General features: G+C 42.7%; 4 protein-coding genes across 4 annotated transcripts; 3 read left to right on the forward strand and 1 right to left on the reverse strand.

The window, feature by feature from the left end:
• Positions 1-1,604: 1,604 nt before the first annotated feature.
• Positions 1,605-2,902, reverse strand: LOZ57_006484 (uncharacterized protein; the record flags this gene model as incomplete). Its single annotated transcript, XM_049255502.1, has 4 exons — positions 1,605-1,853; positions 1,911-2,570; positions 2,638-2,803; positions 2,865-2,902. The coding sequence occupies 4 exons, from the start codon at positions 2,900-2,902 to the stop codon at positions 1,605-1,607; spliced, it is 1,113 nt and encodes a 370-aa protein (XP_049105513.1).
• Positions 2,903-3,198: 296 nt separating this feature from the next.
• Positions 3,199-5,248, forward strand: LOZ57_006485 (uncharacterized protein; the record flags this gene model as incomplete). Its single annotated transcript, XM_049255503.1, has 4 exons — positions 3,199-3,245; positions 3,311-3,346; positions 3,403-3,646; positions 3,809-5,248. The coding sequence occupies 4 exons, from the start codon at positions 3,199-3,201 to the stop codon at positions 5,246-5,248; spliced, it is 1,767 nt and encodes a 588-aa protein (XP_049105514.1).
• Positions 5,249-6,220: 972 nt separating this feature from the next.
• Positions 6,221-9,558, forward strand: MAK21 (RNA-binding ribosome biosynthesis protein mak21; the record flags this gene model as incomplete). The annotated part of the gene is made up of 4 exons (XM_049255504.1): positions 6,221-6,868; positions 6,931-8,045; positions 8,098-8,638; positions 8,695-9,558. 4 exons carry the CDS (start codon positions 6,221-6,223, stop codon positions 9,556-9,558), a joined length of 3,168 nt encoding a protein of 1,055 aa, XP_049105515.1.
• A 1,793-nt stretch (positions 9,559-11,351) lies between these two features.
• On the forward strand, positions 11,352-12,531 carry LOZ57_006487 (uncharacterized protein; the record flags this gene model as incomplete). The annotated part of the gene is made up of 3 exons (XM_049255505.1): positions 11,352-11,381; positions 11,435-12,391; positions 12,451-12,531. 3 exons carry the CDS (start codon positions 11,352-11,354, stop codon positions 12,529-12,531), a joined length of 1,068 nt encoding a protein of 355 aa, XP_049105516.1.
• Positions 12,532-12,811: the final 280 nt, after the last annotated feature.

Raw genomic sequence — 12,811 nt, forward strand, 5'->3', positions numbered from 1 at the left:
TACTCATTCACCAAAACCTTATATATAACTATATACTTATATATTTATATATATTTATATAGTTATCAGTAAGTATATTCTACTAACTAAGCTTTTGTTGTATGAGCTTCTACTGCACATTGACTTGGTCACAATAACAGAGTAGCTTAATGAACTGTCTCATGTTTTTTTAGCAATGAGAACTGTAAGATGGCAGCCTATAAGATAGATGCTAAAGAACAATGTACCAAGTCTACAGTGTAAGAAAGAGAACTAAGTTGCACTTATTCCATTAAAGTAGTATTGCTATATGTGCAGTAAGAGAAGAACTCATCACTGATCTTCTGTGAGAGAAGATCAGTGTGGCTTTAAGTACTAGTGAGATTAGAACTATGCTAACTAATAAGATACTAGCTCTTAGGACAGATCTAGTCTACAGTGGACATGACAATGAAACTTTTCTTCATATTTTGAAATGAGATTGAGGCTAATTTTCAAATTTTGAAAAGAAATTGAGATCAACTTAATTGAAATTAACATTCAGTCTTGTTTCATTAAGATTTCAAAGAGATCTCAATGATCAGTCTAATCATAATTATTGTTATCATTCTTGTTCTTCTTCTTCTCACTATCAGTGACAATGTCAGTGGCATTAATGGTGGTCAAATGACTGATCTTCAATCTCACTGAGTCAGTCAGTTTTATCTGACTGAGTTCTGGTGGACTATCATCTTCACCATCAACATTATTGACTGGTGGTGGAAACTTAATTTGTTCTAAATGATTTCATTAGATGTAAAGTACTATGTCTTTCTAATCATTAATGAAAAGTTCATTCAGCTCATCTCTGAGTGCTAGAAACAATGACTGAAGATTATTCACATCTAACTTAAATTGATGACACTGACATTCTATGATGCTAGAATGAAATCCAAAGAACACTCTACAACTATGAAAGAACTTTGCATTAGATGAAAAATGATATCTTCAACATCAAATTATGCACTAATGTGACTGATTATGTCTACTCTAGCTTGAAAGAAGTTTCTATACTCAATGATAAATTGATCAATAAAGCAGTCATTGAGAAGATGTTGTTCTTCTTCAACTTTCTCTATCATGATTAACAACAGTATCTAGAGTCTCTAAATATATTTTCACTGATCTTTGTAAGAAATTGTCTGTAACAGATTTTATGTTTTCACTGTGCTAGTGAGATCATGTGATAAGTCACAGTCTCACAGAGTTTACAAACCTTCAATGACTAATAGCATGACCATCTAATTCTAATTTCTAAGCATGGAGAAGGTTTTACATATTCTCCTTTGAATGATGAAATGAATGTAAGATGACTGCAGTTCAAGATCTTCAAGAAGAGAGATACTGTAAGAGTTTATTGTTATGAACTATTTACAGTATTCTGACTAATTCAGAAATTTTTTCTGTAAATTAGAGCTTTGACAACTCTGTTAGTTTTATATGTAAAGATCACAAAAGTTCACAGAGTGTTCATTCATATTCACACTTCAGTATCACTTTTTTATTAAGTATTGAAAGTTATCAATTTAAGAATCATTAATTTATATTTTTGTCTGCACCAAAGCCCTAAAATAAACAATGGCCAATCAGTCTTGATCCAACAAGTCCGCTAGCTCGCGTTCCTCTTCCTCCGTCAAGAGGTCATATGAACGTTCAGCAGTTCGAGTAAGAGCGTCATTAGGTATATCCATTTTTGCACGAAGCAGATCTTGTGGATGTATAGACCATTGTCGAATTGTACCATCAATGCTGATACTAACTATTTTCAGCCCAAGTAATAGCAAACCAGTAACCTCTTCAAAGTGGCCAGAATACGTGTGGTGTAGAGTACCAGTCTTTATACCCAAGATAAGAACTCATGAATTAATATAGAATAGAGGCAGTTCACTTACTGCCCGATCCCATACCCTAACTTCCTCGTCTCGGCATGCAGTGATCACCCAACCTCCAGCTTCATGGACTACAACGTCTTTCACAAAATCGGGATGCTCTAAAGTAAGACTTGCGGTCCAGGCACTGGATTTTGTGAGACACTTTGCGGTGTTATCTGCGGATGCAGTCCATAAATCTCCATCGTCATCAAAAAATAACTTGTAAATGCTTGTCTGATGCTCGAGGATCGGGTCAAAAACAGTTAAGTCCTTGGAATCGGGTCGTATCGCAAACCCCAATATCGCCCGATCACTGCCAGCACTGAAGATGCAAACAGAGCGGCTATCATGTGTAATAGGATCGATAGCAAGGCTTTGAATTCCGCGGGAATGACATTGGAGCACATGAAGTTGTGCGCCGTTGGGTAAATCCCAGATAATTATCTTCGCATCAGCTCCGCCAGATACTAGGAGGGTCATGTCATTGAATTCGGAACAAAGCACTGCTTTCACAAAATCAACATGCCCGACGTAATTACGCCCAGGGTTGCGTGTTTTTACATGCCAGCTCCAGATGGTCTTGTCCCAGCATCCCGCAAACACAGTCGTCCCATCAGTAGAGAAACAAAGACTTGTTAAGGGAGCAGAGGGTCCCTTGTATATAGCTGTCGTTTCACCACCCTAGAATCTTGGTTACTAGATCAATTCAGTGAGCAATATGGAGCACTAGGTATTTTCTCTCACCCACTTCAAGGGCAACAGCTCTCAAGACTCCAGAACTCTCGGCAACGAATACCGAGCTAGCCTTAAATGGATCGGCAGCAATAGCTAAAATCTTTCCAGGTAGTTTTATAGGATTCCCATTTTTATTGCCAGATTTCTTTTCTTTACGGCAACTTTCCTTAATTGAGGTTCTAGAGTCAACTATGTCAGGGGCCTGGTACGTTTAGGACTGAAGGACAGGGGAGAGCAGACGTCGTCTGGAAAAAGTCGTCACGATACGGAGACTGCATTGTCCTTCAAATACTGAAATTGGTATCTCGCCGATTGGTAGTAGTATACGGAGCACAAATTAATTTATGAGGCATCAGGGTAGGTCAGTATACCTGTACCAAGCAAAGGAGCTTAACCAGAAACAGGTTAGTCCCTTTTTAGCCTAGCTACCTAGGTAGTTACCTCCCACCTAAAATAGTTGCATTGCCTTTTTTAGTACTTAGCATTCGAAACAGCCCTCTCTTTTCCCTCGAGGAATCTTCTTTACTACTATACCAAATAGCATAGCCTTCTATTTACCAATCATTCATTGCGCATGAACACGCAAATCCCCTTAGCCATGGATATGAACCATTTCATTGGGTGAGTTAGATAGATGTGGTCGTCCAACTTAATACCTACAGCAACCCGCTAACATTCAATTGTAGGCGTCGTTTCAATTTAATCTCAAAGAGCGATATTCGGTTTGACTCCATAAAGTCTCAATAACAACCCTCAATACATCTAATGAGTACTATAGTTATGTTGGTACTTTGCATGAGATAAATCCTGAAGCATCAACTATCGCCCTCGAAAACGTTGTTTCACATGGTACAGAGGGTCGCCGTGGGGATCTATCAGAAGAAATTGCGCCATCTACCAGTGTCTATGAATATATTGTGTTTCGCGGAAGCGACGTAAAGGATATCAACTTCGCGGATGAGCAGAAAGGCAATGAGCAAACCGAGCCACCACAAATGCCAAATGACCCTGCTATTCTTGGAGTAAGTATTAATGGATATATCCGACGGTTATAGCCCATTTTTCCTCGTATTCTCAGCCCATAACAGTGCAACTACTGCCCATAACCCCCTCTGGCTTATTTCAAAACGTGGTATCTTTACATCTGCCAACACCGTGAAAACGTGCTAAGGAACGTTTCATAGACATCTTCACGCCCTGGGCCTCCACAAAGTGGTGGTCGCGAGCCAATAAACCGATTTTCCCACCAACCTCGGCAAGCACCTCCTGGGTTCACACAGCCACCTTTCCCGGGCTATTACCACCCATATGGCCAGCGATTTGGCCCTTCTGGATTTCCAGCGGGCCCCGGGTTTTCAAATGTGCCGTATAATACTTCTCAAGGGTGGTACCCCCCTCCTAATCAGAACCTCACTCAGCAACCACCACAATTTCCTCCCCCGCAGATGACAGTTGCGACCTCTCAGCTTCAGCAGGAAACACAGCCGCCCCAAGTTGCTCAATCAGGACCGATATCCCACGAATTACCGAAAACTACCTCTGAGCTTCCGGTTGGAGAAAAGCCAGTTAACAACGCCCCGAGGACGCCTGAGGCACCAATTTCTGGGCCTGGAATGACGAACCTGAAACCCAATAAAGCTCCTGAGCAGGCCGTAAAGAAACCTCAGTCCGTACCACACCCACCTAGCCTCAATACAGCCTCGCATCAATCAGCCACCGCGAGCAGTGCTGTCGCTATTCCAAAATCGATGGCGCCACCACCTAGTGGACTCAAAGTGGAACGTGTTGTGCCAGCGATACCAATTTCAACAACTGCAGTGACAAGACCCCCTGTCCCTTTAGCAGGCAAATCCCCCGTTTCCGCAGGGACCTCCCAGAACAGCCGTACTACACCAAGCACTATGCAAGAGGCTACGAGGGCCGCCACAGCTGCTGTTGCCGCTGCAATGGCAAAATTGCCACAACCATCATCCGGCGAAAACAGACTTCAAGCTGCCGAAGCTGCCGTTGAATCGGTGACCAAAAAGGTCAGCGACATGAAACCCTTCGACAATGAACGCCCTATTCACGGTGGGCAGCAATATTCTCGTGGAGGACGAGGCTATCGGGGTGCTTACCATCCGCCACATCCCAAAAAAATCGAAGTTCCAACGGTCGATTTCGATTTTGAGACAGCAAACGCCAAGTTTAACAAGCAGGATGTTGCCAAAGAAGCGATTGCGTCCGGATCTCCCCTTAAAGACTTTGATGGTAACGGTACAAATGATATCAGTTCGACCAATCGCCAAAATGATACTGCCACGTCCAGTACTTCTAGCCTTATGACAAGCATTGCCTATAACAAATCCTCGTCCTTCTTTGATAACCTCTCTAGTGAAGCTCGTGATAGGGAGGATGGCATTCGCCGTGGGCGCCGAGGCGAAGAAGAAAAGAAGAATATGGAAACATTCGGTCAAGGAAGTGTTGATGGAGGCTATCGTGGTGGGTATAGGGGTCGCGGAAGGGGTAGAGGCTATCGTGGTCGAGGACCATATGGTCGTGGCTACGGAGGCCGTGGCCGAGGACATATCCGCGGGGAACGTGATAGCCCTAATACCAGTGGTATCCCTACCCAAACACTATAACTCAACGTCGTTTTTGTCCTACTTTAGCTTTACTCGATCATATTCTTTCCATGGAATTTTCATCTCCACTGTCAACTTATATGATCGATCAAATTCTTTACTTTTCTTTGTCAATTGAACCAGACTTTCTAAACTTCTCATACAGACTCATAGTTCGCATGTAAATTTTGTAGCGTTTTCTCTCTAGTTACTTATGTGTCAGTGCGTTCTGTCTTGGGGCTGTCCCCTTTTTCAGCATTCACTCTGAGTCTGAATTCTTTTGTAGGCTTGTTCTCCTTTACTAGATTCCTTTCACAGGTCAAAATTTATGTACATGCAAGCGACAGAGCAAAGTCATCTACAAAATATTAGAATCAGACTATTCTGTTCTTTGGGCAGCTTCTCAAACTGTCAGCCAGAGGCCTGCCAAATCTAGGCTAGGCACAGAGATTAGACCATTCTCTTCATTTCTTTATATAATGTAGATCCAAATCTTTTTGTCACATATGTATGATCAGAGCTTCACTCCGATTAACTCTTTTTGTCTTACTTAAATTAATTGCTTATTTATATAAAATAGTCTAGATGTAGGGTGGCAGCCTATAAGATTATAAGATAGATGTCATGCCCACTGTAGGCTAGGCCTGCCCTAAGAGCTAGTACCTTAATAGTTAGCATAGCCCTAACCTCACTAGTACCTACACACGTCTGAGGGGATGAGGTAAGCTGCATACAGTGTAAAGCTCAGATGAAATCAAAAAGAGGCTCTCTTTTCAGGCAAATACAATAGTGTATTGTAATAATGGTGTATTTGTGTTGAAAAATTACAACTAGCTAACCCCTGAGGATCAAAACTTTTGGCGCCGACCTCCGTACATCAAAAGAACTTCTGGATTAGTCAGAGCATCATAAGTAGTCTGTGAAGGTGGGCTCTTTTACAACTCTGTAGTTACCAAAGTACTCTCAATGATAATTTACTCCTTTTAAGTCATAATGGTAAAAAACGAAGCTAAAGACTATTCTGCTTCCAGTATGCCTACTGACAACAAAAATTTTGCAAAGTTGCTTGATATGACCCCATTACCAGTTTTCTCTGACTCATCGCTTGCAAACCTCGCCGAACAAATCAACGGCAAGTTAGCAGCTCCTAAGTCACAGCGGATTCATCTGGAGGTTGGCCCTAAATCTAATAAGCAAAGCGACGCCATCGCTCCGAAAGCTGAATGTGCGGCTAAGATCCGCAAAAAGCGAGACCGCAGCGGACAGGTGATTACCCACCAGCGAAGGCCTACTCCCAAGCAAAAGAACGCCCAATGTAGCAATGTTCTGAGGCAAGAAATATATGCCGTAGGCGGGACTAAAGAAGATTACGATTTACTTGCTTGTGTTGAATCTGATTCGGAAATGGAGGACGCATTGGGCGAGGGCTGTGACGACTCAGAAGCTCTTCGCCGAAATATCGCCATAATCTTGAAAGGAGGAGTAATCAATTCAAGCCCAGGAAGTGGAAATTCTATGCCTACGATGCGAAAAGTTACCCATGGAAAAAACGTGCCGGGCGTACCCAAAGAGCACCATCTAGGTAAGACAGAAATAACGAACTGCAAACAGAACCCAAAAAGAGCCAATTCCATAGATATGGTACGTTAACATTCCAGCAATAATTGTCTTGCCTGGTGTTCATATTTTTTTTTTTTAATTAGGTATTCGCTCCCCAGCCGAACTGGCACTCGAATTTTCTTCCTGAACTTCACGTAGATGTTGACTGTGTTGATATACCGCATCATGTCTTGATTCGAATTCGTGAATACTCCCGATCTTTATTAGAGACGGAAAACAAAGCTTACGCCGCTTACCGGGAATCGGGTTCATCGTCCACCTACAAATTTTACTCCACTATTGTAACCTCTGGGACGCTGATTGACAAAGTATCAGCGTTGACTTTGGAATTTCAAAACTCTCCTTTACACAATATCAAAGCATTAGAACAATTGATTGGGTTGGCCAAAAAACGCAGTCGAGCGCAATGTATCGAGGTACTGCGATCTTTAAAGGATCTATTCGCTCAAGGAGGTGTCCTCCCAAATGACCGAAAGCTTAAGTTTTTTATACATCAGCGAGCCTTAGGCGCAGCTTTATCTGGTAATAGTAACTGGACCGCTACGGACCCTCTTCCCCGAGGATTAAAGAAGAGTCATCTCATTTACTGGTCTTTTGAAGATTTTTTGAAAGAAAAATATTTTGAAATTTTGAAAATTCTAGAAATTTGGTGTGGTGACAAGATCGAGTTTTCACGATCAAGGGCTGTCAGTTATGTTTATGAATTGCTGAAAGAAAAGCCTGAGCAAGAATCAAATCTCCTTCGCCTCCTTGTTAATAAGCTTGGTGATCCAAGTAAAAAGATCGCATCTCGTGCCTCATATCTTCTTCTTCAGCTCCAGCAGGCACATCCTGTAATGAAAGAAGTAGTTATTTCCGGCATCGAATCCGAATTATTATTCCGGCAAGGACAATGCCAACATGCAAAATATTATGCTGTCATTACCCTCAATCAAACTGTTTTAAGCGTCAACGAAGAGAAGGTCGCCGAAAAACTTCTGGATATGTACTTCGGTTTATTTGTCTGGATACTGAAATTTGAAAAGGTAGTGAGCGACAATGAGGTTGACGAAGGCAATAAAACAGCCCAAAAACAGAAAGGCAAACCCCGTCGAAACATCGCTAAAAATTTAGAAGTCGAGTTGAGTGAAAAGTTGATTTCAGCCATTCTAACCGGTGTCAATCGAGCATATCCATTTACCAAATCCAGCAGCGAAAGGTAATACACATCAGCCCGGAAACCTTACTTGTAAGGCTAATACTTGATATAGGCTTTCACGACATATCAACACGCTTTTCAATGTTACTCATTCGTCGAATTTCAACACTAGCATTCAAGCTCTCATGCTTATTCATCAATTGTTGTGTTCTCATGCCGTGTGTACGGACAGGTTTTATCGTACCTTGTACGAATCGCTGCTAGATCCGCGCATTATAACATCCTCCAAGCAATCATTATATCTGAACCTTCTCTACAAAACACTGAGCTCGGATAGGAATTTGAGGCGAATTAAAGCGTTTGTAAAGCGTTTGGTTCAAATCCTTACCCTACAATATCCATCATTTATCTGTGGCGTGTTTTATTTAATCCGGGAATTGGAAACAGTTTTTCCTGGCTTAAGCACTTCAATAGATCTTCCAGAGAACCACGAAGATGATATCCAGGAGCTTTTTAGAGACGTCCCAGAACAAGACACAAGTGGCAGTGGAAAAGAGACACCTCCCCGCGTTACACAAAAGGCAAGCCTTTACGATGCCCGCAAAAGAGACCCTAATGAAAGTAACGCTGAAAAAAGTTGCCTCTGGGAACTGGTAAGCCTCCTAGTGGAAAATATAGATGGTTCGGAGTCTAACAGAATTTACCGTAGCTCCCATATCTGTCACATTTCCATCCTTCTGTTTCTGTTGGTGCAACACAGCTTCTGCAACATCAGAAAATGGAAGGAAAACTTGACCTCACTATTCATACACTCTCGCACTTTTTGGATCGTTTTGTGTATCGTAGCCCACGGGCTTCAACGGGGTTACGCGGATCATCGATCATGCAGCCTCTTGCTAGTTGTGACACCAGACGCCTTTTGATCACTTCTAGCGATACATCCAAAGTCCGAGATCCGGTCAACAATGAAACTTTCTGGACTAGGAAAGCTGAAGATGTGGCTGCTGAGGATGTTTTCTTCCATGCCTACTTCAATCGCTTGGCAGCTGATAAATCAAAATGGAAGGTTAAGAAGCCTACAAAAGAAAATCCCAGTCTTGATGATAGTGATACCGAATCAGAGGTTTTCCGAGCCCTCATTGAAACCAGCGCTGATTTGGAATGCGATAAAATAGGAGTTATTGACCTTAATCTAGAAGATTTAGGAACTACCACAGACTCAGAAAGCGAGGATATTCAAAGTCACCCGGCAAATGAGGGTGTCACACTCGAAAAGGGAAGTTCTGAGGAAGAACTGGAAGGCGGGCATCAGGCGGACGATCCATTTAAGGCGCCTGAGGAAGTCGGATTGTTTGATATAGACGTTTCCGACGAGGATGCTTTCTGCGACAGCGACCAGGACATTCCGTCTGACATCAGCATCGGAATTCGCAACAAACAGAATGATGAGGTGACCAGAGAGTTGACAAGAGGAAAGAAAAAACGAAAACTTAAGCACCTGCCCACGTTTGCGTCTGTAGAAGATTACGCTGTACTGTTGGAGCAGGAGGTTGACGGAGATGGCTACCCTTGAACTACCCTGTATGTCGCCTAGATGTCATTTACCACCATACCCCCCGATTCTATGTACTCCACACAGAGCACAACTCCGTATTTAGCTAGTTAAAAAAAGGTAGCAAAGTTTCGGAAATACATGTCTATCTTGGCTTCAGAGTGCTTTTTTACCAATAGCACGTTGCATCTGGGAAAAGATAAAACTGAAATAAAAATACAGTGTCACGTATAGTTATCACCGACCCGCGTTATGAAGTTATAACTTGCCAAGCCCTGATAACCTGGTTATCACGGCGCCTCCCCTAACAAACCCATTCAGTATAACTCGGTTATCAGCCAGCTTGGCGGCATGAGTTAGAGTTGGTGTTATATGGGGCCCCCGTACAGTGATTGGCAGGCTGTAGAATTACTATGCCAAAACAGTACACGCGCAGGCAGGCTGGTAGCTTAGTAATTAGAGAGCTTAGTAATTACACAGCTGATTACACACCGCGCAGGCTGGTTACTAAGCTCCGGCGCGCGTAATGCCAAGACTTCTTTTCAAATGCACTAGTCTACATTGGCTCTAGTATGATTATTGGACCCATTAAAGTTAATAGGTAACAAGGGCGCCATGCGTGAAAGTTTCCGATTTTCATGGTACGTACTTACCTTTCTAGAACCTACGTCGAACGGGTATCTCTTCGTATCCTGGTTGCCCACCACAAAATTGCATATTCTAACATAACTGTACAGCAAGTATTGGAAGTACTTACCGGTTACACATCACCGACCAAGAGCGCTTGATATTAGAAAGGCTGCGTCCCAGTATGTTTTCCTCGTCGAATTCAGAGGCTTTAATGACGCGCTTTGCCACTCTTCATTAAGAACCACATGGAATGAAGAGTCCAAAGCCTGTTAGAGCAAACTAGTTTATGTCATCAGAAAGCAAGCTCCTACATTCCTGGAAGCCGCAACGGTTGTAGACATTCCTGCAGTGCCCTGTGACCCTGTTTCCCAGCATGTCACATCCCAGATGCACGATAGCCTCCCGCCTTGGAAAACGCCGCCGTAGCTCATCGTTCAATGTCGATACCCTGTTTCTCCGACCTTCTCTCTAGTAACCCCAGACGATAATTGGCACAAATATCATAAACAATTATATGTCACAGATCACCAACAACAACGTTGCTTACTCTTCTAGCCGCTCGAAAGACCCTCTAAATAAATAATATGGCAAACAAGTTAAACCAAGTGACGACAAGTTTCCCACAACATACCACCTTGAATGACGAACAGCGTCGAAAGGTAGGATCTATAGATATAGACATGGAGGATATCGAAAATGGCAATGCACCACACTGGAGTGTATTCTCTGCCCGTTATGTCGAAGCAGATTCTGAATCCGACATGACTGTCAACTATCAAGTGGAGTTAGAGGCGGGGAATTCTATCAAATACCGGACGTGCTCCTGGGGAAAGGTAAGTAAGTGGAAATGAGAAAGGCAAGAAGCCCAAATCGCTGACTGCTCTGTTGCCTAGACAGCAGTACTCCTCTTTTCTGAGTATATCTGCTTAGCAATTGTATCATTTCCTCACTCTTATTCCGTGCTAGGATTGGCGCCTGGGTTAATTTTGACTGTTGTTGTTGCGGCGCTCGTTCTGTACACGTCTTTGATAATATGGTGAGCCGTCAAAAATTAGTCCGTTGTCTGAGCAAGCCATTGACAAACCAGGCAATATTGCCTTCGTCATCCCAATATTCGAGATGTTTGCGATCTCGGCCAGCGGATATTCTGGAATTCCAAGGCTGCCTGGTATCTCACTGCAGTCATGTTCCTCCTGAACAATACTTTCATTCAGGTACTTTGCTCAAAATAAGGAGCTTTTAGTCCGTTTCTGACTTCAATCTTCAGGGGCTGCACTGTCTAGTTGGCGCTCAGTACCTGAATATTATGTCAGATCATGCTTGCTGTACTATAATTTTTGCCGCCATTACTGCGTTTACGTCGTTCTTATGGTCACTCCCGAGGACGTTCGAATCGCTCGCAAAGCTGGGCGGTCTCTCTGCATTTTTCACGTTTATCTCGGTGTTATTATTGACCATAATCGCAGTAAAGCAACCTCACCCGGCAAAATACAACCCTGACCCTAACCATATCAGCCCTGAAGGTAAAAAAGTAGGAGGGGATCCCATAATCCTAGCATTCCCAGCCAAAGGAACATCATTCGTTGCGAGAATGGGAGCTTTCTTGAATATCAGCTATACGTTTATCGGCCAAATCACGCTACCCAGTTTTATTGCTGAGATGAAACATCCAAAAGACTTTTACAAGTCGCTATGGGCTGTCTCCATTGCTGAAGTCATTGTTTTCAGTATTGTGGGCGCCGTGGTCTACTCATACACAGGAAATCAGTATGTCACATCGCCAGCATTTGCATCTATCAGTAGTGATGCTGCAAAGAAAATTATGTTCTCCTTTATGGTACCGACTTTAATCTTCCTGGGAGTTCTATATGCGTCTGTTTCAGCAAAATTCATTTTCTTTCGTATTTTTGAAGGCACAAGTCATAAAGGCACTCACACCTTTGTCGGATGGTTTTCATGGAGTGGTATTATAGCAGCTACTTGGGTATTTGCCTTCATAATCGCGGAGCTTATTCCGTTTTTTTCCGATCTTCTCTCCATTATGAGCTCCTTATTCGACTCCTTTTTCGGTTTTATTTTTTGGGGTGTTGCATATATGCAAATACAAGCGGCAGACGAAGCGAAAAGACCAAAGACAGCCCGAAGTGTTAGAGGATGGATTGCTTACATATTTAGTTGGATTCTGATTGGAATAGGGCTATTCTTCCTGGGGCCTGGTACTTATGTGAGTATTGCATTCCGCAAGTTCAGTAGACACAGTGAGCTATGCTTACTCTTTAATAGGCATCTATCCAGAGTGTTCTCCTTAACTATAAACAAGGGAGGACTGGAGGCCCATTCAGTTGTGCGGATAATAGTGTGTGATTTAAAATGAGTAACCAGGTCCAATTTCCCTATGCAAGAGCATGAATAGTCATTATAGATTAGTTTTTCCATTGGGTTTGAAAGGGCATGAATTTTGGGAATGGTCTGAATGCTTTTATCTTAGGCTCGTGTCCACTTGATATTAACTAGTTGGGGGTTTCAGGCTTTCAGCAACTGATTTTTGAACGAACAACAATCCACTTTTCTGTACTCCTAGCTGTATGGAGCGGCTAGGCTGACCATTGGGATCCCAAAGGTTAATCCCAATTGAGTTGATCCC

This window comes from Ophidiomyces ophidiicola (assembly GCF_022830035.1).
Source record: "Ophidiomyces ophidiicola strain CBS 122913 chromosome Unknown scaffold_44, whole genome shotgun sequence".
NCBI lineage: Eukaryota > Fungi > Ascomycota > Eurotiomycetes > Onygenales > Onygenaceae > Ophidiomyces > Ophidiomyces ophidiicola.